The sequence below is a fragment of the Mesoplodon densirostris genome, chromosome 4 (assembly GCF_025265405.1).
Source record: "Mesoplodon densirostris isolate mMesDen1 chromosome 4, mMesDen1 primary haplotype, whole genome shotgun sequence".
NCBI lineage: Eukaryota > Metazoa > Chordata > Mammalia > Artiodactyla > Ziphiidae > Mesoplodon > Mesoplodon densirostris.
The window spans coordinates 4,180,100-4,198,328 of record NC_082664.1 but is presented as its reverse complement, the minus strand read 5'-3'; the positions used below and the strand labels follow the sequence as shown (position 1 = coordinate 4,198,328).

At 57.5% G+C, this 18,229-nt stretch overlaps 1 protein-coding gene across 1 annotated transcript in view; it reads left to right on the top strand.

Annotated features, from left to right (window-relative positions):
• DYNC1H1 (dynein cytoplasmic 1 heavy chain 1) overlaps window positions 1-16,785 on the top strand; it is a 66,511-nt gene extending 49,726 nt beyond the window's left edge. The window contains exons 49-78 of the mRNA XM_060095625.1: window positions 335-508; window positions 620-739; window positions 1,023-1,143; window positions 2,338-2,533; window positions 3,001-3,118; window positions 3,201-3,416; window positions 4,151-4,363; window positions 4,499-4,626; window positions 6,907-7,060; window positions 7,696-7,842; window positions 7,939-8,089; window positions 8,243-8,496; window positions 8,573-8,707; window positions 8,828-8,922; window positions 9,097-9,271; window positions 9,482-9,557; window positions 10,259-10,419; window positions 10,550-10,661; window positions 10,764-10,824; window positions 10,920-11,043; window positions 11,152-11,265; window positions 11,941-12,111; window positions 12,221-12,438; window positions 12,527-12,630; window positions 14,113-14,324; window positions 14,751-14,904; window positions 15,470-15,612; window positions 15,746-15,914; window positions 16,126-16,253; window positions 16,422-16,785. Coding sequence (XP_059951608.1) covers window positions 335-508; window positions 620-739; window positions 1,023-1,143; window positions 2,338-2,533; window positions 3,001-3,118; window positions 3,201-3,416; window positions 4,151-4,363; window positions 4,499-4,626; window positions 6,907-7,060; window positions 7,696-7,842; window positions 7,939-8,089; window positions 8,243-8,496; window positions 8,573-8,707; window positions 8,828-8,922; window positions 9,097-9,271; window positions 9,482-9,557; window positions 10,259-10,419; window positions 10,550-10,661; window positions 10,764-10,824; window positions 10,920-11,043; window positions 11,152-11,265; window positions 11,941-12,111; window positions 12,221-12,438; window positions 12,527-12,630; window positions 14,113-14,324; window positions 14,751-14,904; window positions 15,470-15,612; window positions 15,746-15,914; window positions 16,126-16,253; window positions 16,422-16,550 — 4,473 coding nt within the window. The 3' untranslated portion in view covers window positions 16,551-16,785. The remainder of the gene's footprint in view (window positions 1-334; window positions 509-619; window positions 740-1,022; window positions 1,144-2,337; window positions 2,534-3,000; window positions 3,119-3,200; window positions 3,417-4,150; window positions 4,364-4,498; window positions 4,627-6,906; window positions 7,061-7,695; window positions 7,843-7,938; window positions 8,090-8,242; window positions 8,497-8,572; window positions 8,708-8,827; window positions 8,923-9,096; window positions 9,272-9,481; window positions 9,558-10,258; window positions 10,420-10,549; window positions 10,662-10,763; window positions 10,825-10,919; window positions 11,044-11,151; window positions 11,266-11,940; window positions 12,112-12,220; window positions 12,439-12,526; window positions 12,631-14,112; window positions 14,325-14,750; window positions 14,905-15,469; window positions 15,613-15,745; window positions 15,915-16,125; window positions 16,254-16,421) is intronic.
• Window positions 16,786-18,229: the final 1,444 nt, after the last annotated feature.

Below are 18,229 nucleotides of genomic sequence, written 5' to 3'. Positions count from 1 at the left end.
ACGGGCTGGCTGTGGTTTGCTACCCCTCCTTTAGGCTCTTTTTGTTAGAAGAGTCCAGTCTGCTCCCCTCTGGAAGGCTCTGTGAAGACCACTCTGAGCCTGTGGGTGTCCTGTTGGCCCTGCCCTACCCCTAGAAGTCAGAGGAGAAGCTCAGAGGTGTGAGGGCTTCTTGCGGTCCCGTGGGCTCCTGAGCTAGACTCCGTCTCGAGCCATGCGACTCCCGGGGGCTGGGGCCGTGCCGTCGCGCCACACCAGCACAACAGTTATCTCCTGAGGTTAAATCGCAGAGGACAAACGTCCTGAAGAGCGAAGTGATTTGACTTTTTTCCAAAAGGCTAACGCTCGGCTAGCGAAGCGAGGAGGCAGAACCATGGCCATCACGCCTCGCCACTACCTGGACTTCATCAATCACTATGCCGACCTGTTCCACGAGAAGCGGAGCGAGCTGGAGGAGCAGCAGATGCACCTGAACGTCGGGCTGAGGAAGATCAAAGAGACGGTTGACCAGGTACGTCACGGCCTGAGCAGCGTTTTCTGGGGCTGCGCTAGGGGAGGGCCTCTTAATTGGAAGGTAATTGCCACGTGTTTTCCATTCCCCTGACGTGGCTTTGTTCCTCAGGTAGAAGAGCTGCGTCGGGACCTCAGGATAAAGAGCCAGGAGCTGGAGGTGAAGAACGCGGCGGCCAACGACAAGCTGAAGAAGATGGTGAAGGACCAGCAGGAGGCCGAGAAGAAGAAGGTGCGTCTTCGTGCTTTGGGAACGTGGCCTGTGTGGGCCGGGCGTGCTCTGTGTCTCATGAGGGAGTAGGGAGTTTAGTCTGAGATGGGCTTTAGGGTTGAACGGGTCTGTGGTGGGGGCAGGGTGTGTGTGTGTGTGTGTGTGTGTGTGTGTGTGTGTGTGTGCGCGCGCGCGCGCACGTGCACACCTGTCTGTCTGTCCCGGGCGGCATGAGGAGTGCCACTTTGGGACTCGGCGAGTTAACCGGTGCTCACCCCAGAGCTGAGCCGTCCTTCCTCTCTAGGTCATGAGCCAAGAAATTCAGGAACAGCTGCATAAGCAGCAGGAGGTCATCGCAGACAAACAGATGAGCGTCAAGGAAGATCTTGACAAGGTGGAGCCGGCCGTCATCGAGGCCCAGAATGGTGTGTGCACACTGCCAGAGGCCTGGCTCTCTGGGAAGGGTGGACAGATTAGGGGGCAGCATGGCCTTCCCCCAGAGGTCCCGGTTGTGTACGTTTCCAAAAGCATCATTGATGAGTCTCAAGTCTCTGAAGCCTTTTCTAAATACTTAAAGACTGTCTTCATCTCTTAAAGCAAAGTTTCCGTAAAGCTAGTCTGCTTTCACCATAGTGAAACCCTTTTCATAAGAGAAAATTGACAAAAGAAGCTTTTTGTCAGTACATTTTTTTAAATCTGGTGATAATTTCATAAATATGCTGTTTGCAAATCTCTGGTTTGAATTTCATCCAGAAATATCGTAAAGTAGGCAGTGTTGCTGACTTATTTATAATTATTAGAGTGTCCTGGTCGTGGCCAGCGATGACTAATTTAATGGTTGGTAGCAGTCCCCCGTCCTCCCTTTCCCACCCTGTGTACCTGGGAAATGCCGCAGGAGGGAGCGCAGTGCCCCGGCGTCCCGTCTTCATCTGCCGTCTGCCCAGTACCTAGGCATGGCCTTAACCTGGGCCTCTTCCTGCCCATCAGCCTTTAACTTACTTCAAATAACCCAATTGCTTGTTGTTTTCACATTACACCACAGGAGGAATTAAAATGCACCATAGATTTTCATTGAGCGTTGTACTTTGATGAGAATTTACTTTAGCTCTCACCTGCCAAAGAGTTACTTTTAAAAAGTGCTTTAATAAAAGTTCAGGTTAGGAAAATGTGCATTTCAGTTTATGGAAAGCATCGGCCATTTTTTTTAGAACTGTTAATTCCACATCTTCACCCCAGCCGGTGAAGACAACTTCTAAATTGTGACAGACTGAAAAGGTCTTTGTTCGATTGGTGTAAAACAAATGAATAATTTTGCTTCTTTTTTTAATACTTAAATCTTTATAGAGGTAAAGGAATTAATGAGGGTTTGTGAGACATTTTTAAAGATGCTCTCCTTTCTACAGAATGTTGCGATTTAGGCTTAGTACAGTAAGATCTCTGTCATTATTTTGGCCACGTCAGCTGTTCCAGAGGGTTTTAAGACAGAACATCCCACATTCTCTTGGATCTTCTGCACACCTGCCCCTTTTCTGGTGAGAGTCCAAGTGTCTGGCTGTGCTCTGGTCCCCTTCTCACCGCGTCCTTTCCACCCCACCCTCTTGTGTTCCTGCCACGCCCAGCTGTGAAGTCCATAAAGAAGCAGCACCTGGTGGAGGTGCGGTCCATGGCCAATCCCCCTGCCGCCGTGAAGCTGGCACTCGAGTCCATCTGCCTACTGCTGGGGGAGAGCACGACGGACTGGAAGCAGATCCGCTCCATCATCATGAGGGAGAACTTCATCCCCACCATCGTGAACTTCTCTGCCGAGGAGATCAGGTGGGTGGCACCTGGTGGGGGAAGCCGTTCTGGTGGCATGAGGGTCTCGTGTTTGCTTGTGGCCTCGTGTCTCTGGCTTAGCGTACACAGAAGGTAATGTCAGCTCATGAGCTGCACAAACACCTTTCCAGGCCATTTCCACTCAAACTAGTCAGATTTCCTCTCCCCGTTCCTGACAGTAGTTCCCTGAGCCCTTTACCTCTGTGAGCCGAATACTCTTCCATCCCCACAAGCGGCTACGAGCACAGAGCTGGCCCTGAGCTTGTCTCCTGTCAGGGGACAGGGAGTGCGTGGGAGGGTGAGAGTCCTTCTCAGCAGCAGTGGCCTCGTCACCTGGGAACTAGGGTCGGGCCGGCTCATCCTTGGTGGTCTCTGAGCTGGCTCTAGCCTTTACGTTTCGATTTCCTGAAAATTCTTCTTTACTCTTTGCCCTGCACACGCTTAGAAGTACAATTCCTCTTTTGCAGTGACGCCATAAGGGAGAAGATGAAGAAGAACTACATGTCCAACCCTAGTTACAATTACGAAATCGTCAATCGGGCCTCCCTGGCCTGCGGGCCTATGGTTAAGTGGGCCATCGCACAGGTAATCAGCCTGGCTGGGAACCCCTGTGCGAGGGGGCCTCGTGTCCGGGCCCTTTTGAAAACAGTCCATCTGCCCTCCGCAGCTCAACTATGCCGACATGTTAAAGCGAGTGGAGCCTCTGCGCAACGAGCTGCAGAAGCTGGAGGATGACGCCAAGGACAACCAGCAGAAGGCCAACGAGGTGGAACAGATGATCCGCGACCTGGAGGCCAGCATCGCCCGCTACAAGGAGGAGTACGCGGTCCTCATCTCAGAGGCCCAGGCCATCAAAGCGGACCTGGCTGCCGTCGAAGCCAAAGTAAGGCGGTCGTTGCGAGCACTCTCTTTCCACCGCTCCCCTGAAACGCTGCCTTGCGGTGTCCTTCGCCGTGCCGTGCTCGCTGGCCTCGCCGGGGGAAGCGCTGGAGTAACAGGCGACAACACGGGCTGCACGTACCGCGGTCATCCCGGGGGATGAGCTCTTTCACGTCCACGGGAGTCCTGGTGACCGTCTCTTGTGCGTTTACTAAGTGGCATTAGGTGGACGCCAGCCAGGCACTCGGGAGCCGGGGAAGCCCTCTCCCCCGCCACCAGCTCCAAACCCATTTGTTCTCCCGCCTTGGGCTTCATACGTGGCATCACCGAGGGCCCCTTGTCAGGGTCTCCCATCCCCCTTCTTGTCCCTTCTGCTGTGGTCCCCATCACTCTTGCCCACATTCCTCTGGGTCCTCAAAATAGGCGCTTTAGCCTCCTGCCTGTGGCACCTCTTCCCTCCAGGTCAGCCTTCCCCTGGAGGTTCCTTCCACCTGCTTCCTGCCCGCATATCTGCTCACCCACAAGTCTCAAGGCTGACACTTAATTCTCTACACACATCTTATGCCCTCAGATTCTGAGGCTTGTGCCGCCCTCAGTTGTGGGTTATCTGGGTCCCAACCTCCTTCAGGATCTGAACCATGAGTGTGCTTGTCTCTCCAGCCCTCCCAGACCCTGCCCACCATGGGCAGGAACAGATTTGCACTTCTCAGCATAAAGCCTGTTTGGTTTTCTTTTTAGGTAAACCGGAGCACTGCTCTTCTGAAGAGCTTGTCTGCTGAACGGGAACGGTGGGAAAAAACAAGTGAAACTTTCAAGAACCAGATGTCCACCATTGCCGGGGACTGTCTCCTGTCAGCTGCGTTTATTGCTTATGCGGGTTACTTTGACCAGCAGATGCGCCAGAACTTGTTTACCACCTGGTCCCATCACTTACAGCAAGCCAACATCCAGGTAACCGTCCGCAGGGAATTTCAAAAAGGTGGGAGCCAAAATGAGGGTCAGTAAGCTGTCACCATCTCCACTGGGAAGCCGTGCCTGTCTGCGTCCTGAAGAAAAGGATCCGTACGTAACTGCTGTCCCTCTCAGTTCCGCACAGATATCGCGAGGACGGAGTACCTGTCCAACGCTGACGAGCGTCTCCGCTGGCAGGCCAGCTCCCTACCTGCAGACGACCTGTGCACGGAGAATGCCATCATGCTGAAACGCTTCAATAGGTACATGCTTGTGCGCAGCAAGGGCACGGGTTAGAAGTCTTTGTGTGCAGTTCTCCCCTTTTCATTTTTTTTCAAAACACCTTTAGAAGAGGTGAATAGGACATTGGGAGGGTCCGCGTGCTCACCTCTGATGGTGGGCTGTGCACGGTTCCCTTTTTCTTATGTTGTGACTGTCCAAGCTGTCCTACAATGAGTGGTTCTCGTGTAACCTTTTTTTTTTTAAATTATTTATTTTTGGCTGTGTTGGGTCTTCGTTGCTGCCCGCAGGCTTTCTCTAGTTGCGGTGAGCGGGGGCTACTCTTGGTTGCAGCGCGTGGGCTTCTCATTGCGGTGGCTTTTCTTGTTGCGGAGCACAGGCTGTAGGTGCACGGGCCTCAGTAGTTGTGGCATGCTGGCTCAGTAGCTGTGGTGCACAGGCTTAGATGCTCTGCGGCATGTGGGATCTTCCCGGACCAGGGCTCGAACCTGTGTCCCCTGCATTGGCAGGCGGATTCTTAACCACTGCGCCACCAGGGAAGCCTCATGTAACCTTTTGAAATTGATGGGCATGGCTGTGTATTGGGCAAAAATCAAAACAGACCCTCTCGGGAATTCCCCGGCAGTCCAGTGGTTGGGACTCGGTGCTTTCACTGCCAGGCGTGTGGGTTCGATCCCTGCTTGGGGAACTAAGATCCCCTAAGCCATGCAGTGCGGCCAAAAAACAAAAACAAAAAAACAGACTCTCTTAAAATATTACAAGAATTGGAAGTGTTTAGCTAGAGAGAGAGTTAAGGGAAGCGGCTCCCTGATTTTGGTTTAAGGAGGGGGCCAGAGTAAGAGGAGGAACGGGCCTGCAGCCGAGGGGGCTCACAGTGCAGTTCAAGGACTGACCCTCCTCTGTGGCAGCTCCCAAACCCAGCCACCCTGGGTTTTCTTTCTCTTTCAAAGAACTGATTCCCAGCGTCCTGTTTAACCGCATCTGCACATCTTGGAACCTTTGAGCCCTTGCTGTATGCCACTGTCCCCAGGGCACAAAGCGGCTCCCTGATTTTGGTTTAAGGAGGGGGCCAGAGTAAGAGGAGGAACGGGCCTGCAGCCGAGGGGGCTCACAGTGCAGTTCAAGGACTGACCCTCCTCTGTGGCAGCTCCCAAACCCAGCCACCCTGGGTTTTCTTTCTCTTTCAAAGAACTGATTCCCAGCGTCCTGTTTAACTGCATCTGCACATCTTGGAACCTTTGAGCCCTTGCTGTATGCCACTGTCCCCAGGGCACAAAGCGGAACCAACCCTCAGGTCTCACAAGTGGCGCAGGGTCTCGCCAGGGGGCGCTGGCGGGAACGTCCACCCGTTGTGGCGTCTATGAGGGGTCTGTGCGGTGGGGGGGGCTGCATTTGTCTTATGTGGAAATGCATGCTTCTGGGTGTCCCAAAGCCCAGCACTCGTGAAGAATGATGCATCTCAGAACATTCACAGGACAGAGTGTGTCCTACCAGAGGCCCGGATGCCTCTGACGCCCCTCGTTGGGGCCAGTTAACAGGTCACCGTGTGTCCCCCCGGTGGGAGGCCGGGGGCCCTTGCAGACCTGGCCCTTCGTCCAGAGCCTGTGTGTGAGGGTGCTTCCGGCAGGCCACGGTGTGGGGTGGTGTGTTCCCCCGGGGACACACGTGTGTCTTAAACACATAAACCTCCTTTGTGTACACAGACCAGAAACCGGTGACCAGGGAGGAGGGGGAGGGGCGGTTCTCACCACTTGCCCTTCCGTAGCTTCTGAATTTTGTACAATCACGTGTGTTAATGTTTTAAAATTTTTTTGTTAAGCGGCTGTGTGACCCTGGACAAATGATGTTCGCCTCTCTGTGCCCCTTTTTCCTCCTTTGTGAAATGGACGTGAGGATAACACCTACCTTGTAGGGTTATCGTGAGCATTAAGTGAAGAGGGTCCTGGGCAGCGTAAACTCCTCGCAGCCGCCAGCTCGTGGGCTGCAGCGGCAGTGGTGTTGATGCCTGCCCTGTGCAGTGTGCTCGGACTTCTTAGAGAAGCGTCTGTCTGTCCCAGAAAGAAAAGAAGCTTTAACTACAGCCCTTCTTAGCAGAGTCTGTGGTTTAGTTACCTCCCCATCATAGAAGTTCTTCAAAAAGAGGATTTTAGTATCAAGCCTTAGGTCACGTTGGTCTCTGCTGATAATCCTGGAACCCACAGCTGAGTGTGGGACAGCCCTCCCGTCATCTTGTCGGGCTCTGCCCGCCACGTCCTTGTGCTTCCTGTGGACCTCTAACCTACTTCTCTGGGGCCCGTCCTCAGGTATCCGCTGATCATCGACCCCTCAGGACAGGCCACAGAGTTCATCATGAATGAGTATAAGGACCGGAAGATCACACGGACCAGCTTCCTGGACGACGCCTTCAGGAAGAACCTGGAGAGTGCTCTGAGGTTCGGCAACCCGCTTCTGGTCCAGGTTCGTGTGCATCTCAGCTCTGCAGACCCTGCTTCCCAGAGGGAAGGGCTATAGGCCTGCATTTAGGTTTTTGCAAATGCAGTTGATGTGAATCACATAATACGTGCTACTTTTTGAACTTTGCAAGACGTCATTTGACATGAAAGCAAGGTTAGGGGATTAACCAATGGTCCAGTGGTTAGGACTCGGCACTTTCACTGCCGAGGGTTCGGGTTCAACATCCGGTCAGGGAACTAAGACCTCACAAAGCGAGTGGCATGGCCAAAAAAAAGCAAAGCTAAAGCTCTGAGATCTATAAAAAATCCAACAGAAGCAGTGTTTGCACTTAAAATTCTAGTTGGTCTAGATCGTCACCATCCACCGGGACAGTGATGGAAACGTTCTTTAGCCTGTGCTGAACTGCATGGCGGCCCCACCGTTGAGCACTTCACGGGCCAGTGTGACAAGGAACTGAACTTTCATTTTTTTTAAGTAGCCACATGTGCCTAATGGCCATGTATTGGGCAGCGCGGGTCTAAATAGCTGGGTGGCTTCTGGGGAGATGTATTTATCTGGAGTAGGAAATCAGTTATATGGGTGAAAATAAACACCGTAAAACTTTCCCTGTCAATAACACCTCACATATACATACGTAGGACGTGGAGAGCTATGATCCAGTTCTGAATCCGGTCTTGAACCGTGAAGTCCGGCGAACAGGGGGGAGAGTGCTGATCACCCTCGGTGACCAGGACATAGACCTGTCGCCATCCTTTGTCATCTTCCTGTCCACCCGGGATCCCACGGTAAGGGACGGGGCCCTCCTCCGTGAAGACGGGGCGGCGTTAGGTGAGGCCGCGGATGTGTAGCCAAGATGCCTGGTCTGTCGCCCCTTGTGGCAGGTCGAGTTCCCACCTGATCTCTGTTCCCGGGTTACGTTCGTCAACTTCACCGTCACCCGCAGCAGTTTGCAGAGTCAGTGTCTCAATGAAGTGCTCAAGGCAGAAAGGCCTGACGTGGATGAAAAACGTTCCGATCTTCTTAAACTCCAAGGTATGTCTCTGGATCCATAGTTCTCGGTGCAGGTCGGGGGCCTCAACTTTCACAGGACGAGGGTGCGCCAGGCTTGGGTCGGACGCATCACAGAGCGCTCCTTGGAAAGAACGTAAGTCCTGTAGTGAACTCTGGATGTTCTCATCATTTAAGGGGAATTTCAGCTGCGCTTACGTCAGCTAGAAAAGTCTCTGCTACAAGCTCTGAATGAGGTGAAAGGGCGCATTTTGGATGATGACACGATCATAACAACCCTGGAGAACCTCAAGAAAGAGGCCGCCGAGGTGACGAGGAAAGTCGAGGAGACGGACATTGTGATGCAGGAGGTGGAGACTGTGTCCCAGCAGTACCTGCCGCTGTCCACCGCCTGCAGCAGCATCTACTTCACCATGGAGTCGCTGAAGCAGGTGAGCGGGGCCGCGCCCGGCCGGGGGCTCCCGCCCCGCGAGCACAGGCGCTAACAGCCGCCTCCGCCACTTCCAGATCCACTTCCTGTACCAGTACTCCCTGCAGTTCTTCCTGGACATCTACCACAATGTCCTGTACGAGAACCCGAACCTGAAGGGTGTCACCGACCACACGCAGCGCCTCTCCATCATCACCAAGGACCTCTTCCAGGTACGGCGTGCGCCCGGCCGTCCCGGGGTGCGTGCATGTGTGCATGTGTGCGCGTGTGTGTAGTGGGGGGCTTGGGGGTAGTTCTCCAGGATCGGCAATGCTTCCTGCATTCGGCTGCAGGTGGCGTTTAACCGGGTCGCTCGAGGCATGCTGCACCAGGACCACATCACCTTCGCCATGCTGCTGGCGAGAATCAAACTGAAGGGCACCATCGGGTAAGTCGGCTGCCCCGCCTCACTTTCCACCACAGAACGTCGTCATTTTGCAGCCTGCCTACTAGCATTTTCTGATGGGATGAGCTTTTTCTTCTTCTTAAAGCCATTATTGCTCTTTTAGTGACAGTAGAATTGAATCTGAGAGACCCCAGCTGACTGTTGCCCCCTTCCCAGGGAGCCCACCTACGATGCCGAGTTCCAGCACTTTCTGAGGGGGAAGGAGATCGTCCTGAACGCTGGCTCGACGCCCAAGATCCAGGGTCTGACGGTGGAGCAGGCCGAGGCGGCGGTGCAGCTGAGCTGCCTGCCCGCGTTTAGGGATCTGATTGCGAAGGTTCAGGCCGACGAGGTAAGTGTCTTGTGAACGCTCCCGGGGGAAGCTGGCCTTACTCCCAGGGTGTCGCGCGTGTTGTGTAACCCCCAGAACGTTGTGTGGTGTTTTCTCACGTCAGACATCTGACACGTTGGTCCCAACCTCTCTGCCCAGAGGTGGGCTCTGCTCCATGGTGACACTTGGTGTGACACTTGGTGACACATGGTGACACTGTTGTCCCCACAGCAATTTGGCATCTGGCTGGACAGCAGCTCCCCAGAGCAGACGGTGCCATACCTCTGGAGCGAGGAAAGCCCCGCAAGTAAGCCCCACGAGGCCTCCCCCGTTGTTTTCATTCTGGACCGGAGTGTAAAATTGGGCTTTGCTGCTCGAAGGCAGGGACGCTCCCCAAAGATAAAAAGCCATTGATTCCTGAGATAAGTATTTTGGTGTTAAAACCTAGGAGACGGCTTAGGCGTAAGAAAGCGAAAAACTCCCAATTCCTATTGCAACTCATGCTTAAAGGCCAAAAGAGAAACAGATCAGGAGGTCCTTGCCTAACATCGGGGGGAAGCCGGCTGGTTTCGAGCGTGTTACGCGAGGCTCTGGACCAGACAGGCCCCACGATGGGGAGGAAGAACAGGGTGATGTCCAGCGTGGCTGCAGCTCAGTCGTGGGCTGTGGGGTGTCTGTGAGCTTAGACGTTCCTGAGAATCTTCAGGGTTCTCCACAGATGGGTACGAGGTAGTCAGTCATTTAGAATCAGTAAGTGCTCATCGCCCACAGACCCAGGCATAGGTCTTGTCACAGCTCTTCCCAGAGGGCTCAGTGACAGCGTGGAGGTGGTGGCAGTTCTCAGGCAGAGAGGACAGGGCGGGCGTCATGGTGTCTGGGGTGTTTGAGCTGAGCCTCGGACAGAGTGTGTGCAGAGCGAGAGCTGGTGGCAGGAGCAGTCCAGGCGGGAGAGCATCTCAAAGTCTCTGCCGTCACCAACCCCCAGCCCTCCTCACGGCCTCGTTTCAGCTCCCATCGGGCAAGCCATCCACCGGCTGCTCTTGATTCAGGCCTTCCGCCCCGACCGCCTGCTGGCCATGGCTCACATGTTTGTCTCCACAAACCTCGGGGACTCCTTCATGTCCATCATGGAGCAGCCGCTCGACCTGACCCACATCGTGGACACGGAGGTAGGCTCTGGCCCCGCGGACTCTGAACCGGCCCGTTTTCACGAGCCCCTCCACAAGGGCTCTCCTCCCTCGACAGGTGCACTGTCGGGTGGGATGCTCTCTCACCCAATTCCGACTTCCTGATCTGCAGGTAAAGCCAAACACCCCTGTCCTAATGTGCTCTGTGCCCGGTTACGATGCCAGCGGGCACGTGGAGGACCTCGCAGCTGAGCAGAACACACAGATCACGTCCATCGCCATTGGTAAGGGTGTTTGGTCAGTTCCATGGGGGGCACCCCAGACTTCAAGGTGGGTGGGCGTTGAAGTCCAAGTCCACGTGCTGACACTAAGCTTTCTGGTACCAGGCTCGGCAGAAGGCTTTAACCAAGCAGATAAGGCAATAAATACAGCTGTGAAGTCGGGCAGGTAGGCTTGTTTGGTTTTGCTTTACAAGGCCCGAGTGCCCAAGAACTCAGGCCGGAAAGGTGAGGTGTGGCTGTGGCCTTCTCCCTGCCCTGCAGGTGGGTGATGCTGAAGAACGTGCACCTGGCTCCGGGCTGGCTGATGCAGCTGGAGAAGAAGCTGCACTCCCTGCAGCCGCACGCCTGCTTCAGGCTCTTCCTCACCATGGAGATTAACCCCAAGGTGGGTGGCACAGAGGGTGCGAGGCGCTGGTTTGGCACTCTGTGTGCACATGTGTGTGAGCTGGAGCACACGTGGAAGCCACGGTCACGGGTGTCGTGTCTTGCTCAGGTGCCCGTGAACCTGCTGCGAGCGGGCCGCATCTTCGTGTTCGAGCCGCCGCCGGGCGTGAAGGCCAACATGCTGAGGACCTTCAGCAGCATCCCCGTGTCTCGGATATGCAAGGTGAGTGCGTGGCTAGGAGCCGAGCTAGGGTGTAGCGGCCGCGCAGACATCCAGGCACCGAGAGGAGACCGGGGCCCGGCTCGCGGGCAGGAGAGCGTTGCGGCAGGAGCGGTGCATCAGTTCTGTGTTTCTTTTTTTTTTTTTTTTTTTTGCGGTATGCGGGCCTCTCACTGTTGTGGCCTCTCCCGTTGCGGAGCACGGGCTCCGGACGCGCAGGCTCAGCGGCCATGGCTCACGGGCCCAGCCGCTCCGCGGCATATGGGATCCTCCCAGACCGGGGCACGAACCCGTATCCCCTGCATCGGCAGGCGGACTCTCAACCACTGCGCCACCAGGGAGGCCCCAGTTCTGTGTTTCTTAAGTGCTGTTTCCTTTTGTGCCTTACTCCACCTTTCTACCGTTTTTAGAAACTTGTTCTCTCCTATGTAATTTTCTGTTGGCTAAATAACTTCCCTTAACAGCGTAGTTGGGAGCACACCTTTATTAATAGAAAAATTGGCATAGTTTTCTCCTAACAACAATATTCGTGTTAATTACTAACATCACAGTGGTTCCAGTGTTAGTACGTGGAAAGCTCTTTTTAAGACTTTGATTCCGACAGGATCTGCACTGTTTTCTTAGATAGAAAGGGGGCTGCGTTCTGGTGATTCTCTCCTTGCTCACTTCCCCACCTAGTCCCCCAACGAGCGAGCCCGCTTGTACTTCCTGCTGGCCTGGTTCCACGCCGTCATCCAGGAACGCTTACGATACGCACCCCTCGGGTGGTCGAAGAAGTACGAATTCGGGGAGTCTGACCTGCGGTCGGCCTGCGACACGGTGGACACATGGCTGGACGACACGGCCAAGGCAAGTGTGGGCTGTGCCGTGAGAGGGGGACTCGTGTACGGGTGGCCGCCTGCTGTGAGCGTGGGGGAGGAGCCTCCACCCCCGTGACCAGCCTCTCCCCACCCCCCAGGGAAGGCAGAACATCTCGCCAGACAAGATCCCCTGGGCTGCGCTCAAGACCCTGATGGCCCAGTCCATCTACGGCGGGCGGGTGGACAACGAGTTTGACCAACGTCTGCTCAACACTTTCCTGGAGCGTCTGTTCACCACCAAGAGTTTCGACAGTGAATTTAAGCTGGCCTGCAAGGTCGACGGGCACAAAGACATCCAAATGCCAGATGGCATCAGGTGTGCGCCCACCCCCGGGACCCACAGGGGAGGCAGCGGGCGCTTCCGGCCCGCGTGTCACGGCACTAACAGCACGCTGCTTTTCCAGGCGCGAGGAGTTCGTGCAGTGGGTGGAGCTGCTCCCGGACACGCAGACCCCCTCCTGGCTGGGCCTGCCCAACAACGCTGAAAAGGTCCTCCTCACCACCCAGGGTGGGTACCCAGCTGTCCTCCTCCCCCGGACCGCACCTCCCTTCCTCCACTCCCAGGGAGGCGGGGAAAACCATCTGCTCCCGCTGGTGTCTTTCCTGCAGTACAGGCTCCGTTCTGGGGAAAAGGCTCGATAGCTGCGTACGTGGAGTCGGGAAATTGCATTTAGGTTTTTGTCTTAGATTCAGAAGTAATTTCATTTTTTCTCCTGTTCAGTTTTTTTAAACTCTTGGCATATCTTTTAGTCTCTTTTTGGAATACACTTTTTTAGAACTTCAAGACTATTCAAGAAATCATCTAACCCAGTGGTTCTCAAAGTGTGGTCCCGAGACCAACAGCTTCAGCCTCCCCTGCAAATTTAGACATGCAGGTCCTCGGGCCTCACGGTGGGGAATCAGAACTGGGCTTGCTGGGGCCCAGCGTCTGTTTTGATAAGCCCCCCAGTCACTGAGACACTCAGGTTTGAGAACTGCTCATCTGAGCCAGGCTTCTCTTTATGGGAAACAGGCCCAGAAGATGGGTGATTTGCCCAAACTCACACCCTGGTTGATAGGACAGACCCCGACAGTTTACCTCCGGCCCGTGATTCAGCTCTGTAATGAGAAGCCATGGGGCCTTCTTTCTGACTGACCACGACCTCGAACGCGTGCCTCTTGCTGGGGGAGGCAGGGGGTGGCAGGCCCCACAGGTGACCAAACGGGAGGCCGGGCTGGCCAGCCGAGAAGCAGAGGAGGGCTTGAGGCCTGGGTGCTGGGCAGGTCTTGGCGGGGGGCGTGGGTGCTGGGCCTTGTCTCGTACGGCAGTGTGCACTGAGATCACTTAGCAAGTTAGCCCCATGCCGCCTGCTGGGACCGGCGCTGGGTCCCCCTCGACACTGCACTGAGTGTTATCCGAGCCCCGTGTCACACCAGAGCTGACGGTGCCCCAGGCGGTGTGGCCCACATGGAGGCTGTGAGGTATGGGCCACAGGGCCCTGGCTTGGGGAAGCTGAGCCCTGTCCTCCAGCCCAGCGTCCAGGTGACAGTGCCGCTCAGGAACTGGACTTGGAGCACCCCACTCAGGTCAGGGACCCGCAGGCAGAGGCAGAGTCCAGAGCCCGTGGGAGGCCGCCACGCGGCTCAGAGCAGTCCCAGCCGGAAGTGGTCACGCGTTAGCAGCCCAGGTGGCCTCCCCGCCTGGCGCCGGCGCGCCCCAGAGCCCACCCTGGCGACAGTGGATGCGTGAGCCTAGGAGAGGCCTCTGGCGTTTGCACTCGGCCACTGGAGCAGCCCCAGCAGTCGGGACGTGACCTGGTGGTGCTGTTTCTTCTGTCATTGCCGCCTTACCTTTCTGGTCAGGCCATCCTCCGTGCTTTAGGACAGGTGCTCGCGTGGTACCTTGCAGGGCGCACAGTTACACCTGTGTAAACAAGCGCAGTGTGCGGCCTTTACCTTCAAGTCCCTTTCCCTCTGCTCTCCTGCTGTGCACTCTCTCCCTGCGGCCCAGGCGTGGACATGATCAGTAAAATGCTGAAGATGCAGATGCTGGAGGACGAGGACGACCTGGCCTACGCAGAGACGGAGAAGAAGACAAGGCCGGATGCCACGTCCGACGGGCGCCCCGCCTGGATGCGGACGCTGCACACCACCGCGTCCAACTGGCTGCACCTCATTCCTCAGACGCTGAGCCACCTCAAACGCACGGTGGAGAACATCAAGGTGCCTGGCCCTTCCCCCCGCCGAGTCCTTGGGCTTGGGGGGGGTCCTAGCAAGTGGGGCCGGGCGGGTCGAGCCAAGCTGTGTTGTCTCGGAGTGCACGCGCGCCTGGGCCGGGCTGGAGGAAACACCCTAGGATGAAGGTGGTCTGTCTTCCACGAGGAGGTAAATGACTCCCAAGGAAGCGGCGGCAGCCGTTCTCCTTCTTTACAGAATTGTCCAGAGCTGCCTTCGGTCAGGCAGGCCCACAGCTTCACGCGAGGTCTAGTGCAGGGTCGAGCTGGGGTGACACCGTGAACAATACGGGGAGGGCTGTGAAACCGGGGCTCCCTGAGGCTGTTACTTCTGGTTCTGTTTTCTGCTGGAGAAAAGACCTCTTCCCAGACTCCCTCCCCCTTTCACTCTGGCCTTCCTTCCCAACACCTTTAGGATCCTCTGTTCAGATTCTTTGAGAGAGAGGTGAAGATGGGCGCTAAGTTACTCCAGGACGTCCGCCAGGACCTTGCTGACGTCGTGCAGGTGTGCGAGGGCAAGAAGAAGCAGACCAACTACCTGCGCACGCTCATCAACGAGCTGGTGAAAGGTGCGCCCGCGGCGCTGCTGGGGTGCGGGTGCTCCCGGGAGCCCCTCAGAGTGGCGGCAGGTCCCGGCCGGGCCTCACCCGGACTTCCCTCGGGACAGCTCGATGCCCGCACCTGGGAGCAGACTTAGAAACGCCCCAGAATTTGTTTTCTTTTAATGCTGGTTCACTGAACACTGAACAGAATCTTTACTCATTTCTGCAGTCTTTAGGGAGGACTAGGGCCGGGGGAGAGCAGGGCGGGGTGCTGGAGTCCAAAGGCACAGGGACCCCCGGGGTTTCCATTGGCTCTGAGAGCCTCAGCTGGCAGTACCGCCGAGCCGCCCGTGGCGGGGTTTGTGGCTGTGGTGCCTCGGGTAGGTCGTGCTCCTCCAGACGCGTCCTGTGGGTCACCCGGATGGGCGCGGGGCAGGTGTGGCGGGGACGGTGGCCCGTGCAGGGTGTGAGGCGCACCGGGGAGGGGAAGCAGCAGAGCCTGCACACGGGAGCAGACCTGCCCGCACTCAGCTGGGCACCCACCTGCGCCGGGGGAACCGTCGGCACTGACGCCAGGGCTCCTTGCTTGCAGGAATTCTGCCCCGGAGCTGGTCCCACTACACGGTGCCCGCCGGCATGACCGTCATCCAGTGGGTCTCCGACTTCAGTGAGAGGATCAAACAGCTGCAGAACATCTCACTGGCGGCTGCCTCTGGTGGCGCCAAGGAGCTAAAGGTGGCGGCCGCTCCTGAGGAGCTGGGGGAGGATCCCCGGGGAGGGTCCCCGGGAGGGTCGGCAGCTGGCCCGGGTGCTGGCGCTCAGGGGCCCAGTGGGGCCGGCTCTCAGCTGGGGCTGCTTCTTCCCACAGAACATCCACGTGTGCCTGGGCGGCCTGTTTGTGCCCGAGGCGTACATCACTGCCACCAGGCAGTACGTGGCCCAGGCCAACAGCTGGTCCCTGGAGGAGCTCTGCCTGGAGGTGAACGTCACCACCTCGCAAAGCACCACGCTGGACGCCTGCAGCTTTGGGGTCACGGGTGAGTGGGGGCCGCTCCGGCCGGCCGGGTTTCTCTTCTCCCTCAGGTTCCCCTCCCCCGTCCCCGGGCCTGCAGCTCGGCCATCGCCCCCTCGCAGGCCGCCTGCTGGTGGTTCCCACGCGCACGTGTTAAGTTGGAGCCCAGGCCTGTGGCCGCGCAGCTCGTGCTCCCCTCGGGGGTCCTGACCGCCCGCCCCCCCCCCCCCCGACAGGGTTGAAGCTCCAGGGGGCCACGTGCAACAACAACAAGCTGTCGCTCTCCAACGCCATCTCCACCGTCCTCCCCCTGACGCAGCTGCGCTGGGTCAAGCAGACAAACGCAGAGAAAAAGGCCAACGTGGTGAGTGGCTCCTTCCCGTCCTCTGGGGTCAGGGGGACTCTGAGGACGCCCACCGGGCGCCGGGGCGACGTCCCCGCCCCCTTCCGGCCGCGAGTGCCTGCGTCACAGGAGGACCCGCCCCTTCCCTCTCGCGTGAAGCCCCTGCTCCAGAGCCCCCTCTCCTCGCAGGTGACCCTCCCCGTCTACCTGAACTTCACCCGAGCAGACCTCATCTTCACCGTGGACTTTGAAATCGCGACCAAGGAGGACCCGCGCAGCTTCTACGAGCGCGGCGTCGCCGTTCTCTGCACCGAGTGAGACTCGCCTTTTCTAGCGCCCCTTCCTGTAACAGTAAAATTAATATTTAACGTTTATTCATCATTAGGATGTGTGGAAGGTACGGACTTGTCAAAGGAAAGTTGTTGGTGTGAGGCTGGAAGAAGCCGAAAGAAGCCAGACGGCTGGGAGGCGGAAACGGGAGGGATACAGGGACGTGGCTTTGAGGGCCGAAGCGTGGCTTGTTTTATGAAATAAAACACTAAGCATGAGCCGGCTCCGGCCTCTTGTCTCAGCTCCGGCTCCTGTGGGCACCCTGGACCCTTCACAACACAGAGCGCTGGCGCTCCCAGGGCGTGGGGCTGGTGCCGTGTCCCGTGTCCCGTCACCGGGAACCCGTGGCCCAGGTGGACGCCCTCGTCCCGCCTCCTCTCTGGCACCTTGGTTCCCACGACCCTAGGGTGGCGGGTGGAAGAGACGGGCGTGCTGTCCTGCGAAGCAGGTTTCTGGCCTGTGCGGGGCCTCGCGAGAGCTCCTGGGGCGCAGGCCCCGCCGTGACCCCGGCCGTCCTGCCGCGGGCTGCCTGTGAGCCAAGCTCGGCCCCAGCGCGGTGACGGCCTGAGGCCCGACTGGACGCCCTGGCCCTGCCCACACCCTCCCAGCCCCAGCGGCCTCCGCGGAGCGGCCTGGGGCCTCAGACCCAGAGCCGCCTCCCACCCGGCTCCGGACGGGCCCTCTGGGGTCCCTGGGTGGCCTGAGGAAGTCCAGAGCGGTATCAGACTGAAGGTTGGGGCCCATTTTACATGTTCTCTGAAGCAATAAGTAAGGCTTCTTAGCTTTTCTTCAGTCCCCGGGAGTATTTAACGGTGCCGCAGGCTCTTGCCCAAGCGCTGCTAATGCCAGGGAGAGCCCCGGGAGGCCCACCGTGGGTGCCTGGCCCCGTCTGACCCACCCTCGCCACCCCTACCCCATTTACGGGTAAGGGTCTTGAGCACAGGTGCTCGGTGGTGCCAGGCAGGGATTCCAGGGCACAGGGGAAGGAATGCCATCCTAGAAACCCTGAAGGCCTGGCGCAGGGGAAACGCAGGGCAGGAGCCACTCCCACTGCCAGACCCTTGTCCCCGTGTGTCCTGGGGGTAGGGGGTGGGGGCAGGGCACTGCAGGCCCAGGACTGAGGCTCCCCGTCGGGGTTCCCCATGGACCCTACAAGGAGTACCCGGGGCCCCTACTTACTGCCCCCCAGCCTCCCCCCCGAGGAGGGACCCCACATCAGACCACCCCCTACCATCAGGGGTTCAGGCTAGACAGTGGGCAGAGCTGGCAGAAAGGGGGACCAGGGGCTTCCCTGGTGGCGCAGTGGTTAAGAATCCACCTGCCAACGCAGGGGACATGGAGTCCATCCCTGGTCCGGGAAGATCCCACATGCCGCGGAGCAACTAAGCCCATGTGCCACAACCACTGAGCCTGCACTCTAGAGCCCACAACTACTGAGCCCACGTGCCACAACTACTGAAGCCCGCGCGCCTAGAGGCTGTGCTCTGCAACAAGAGAAGCCACTGCAATGAGAAGCCCGCGCACCGCAACGAAGAGTAGCCCCCACTTGCTGCAACTAGAGAAAGCCCGCGCGCAGCAACGAAGACCTGATGCAGCCAAAGAAATAATAAAACAAACCAAAAAAAAAAGGCTCAGTGAGACAGAAAAAGGAACGAGCCTCCGCCGCC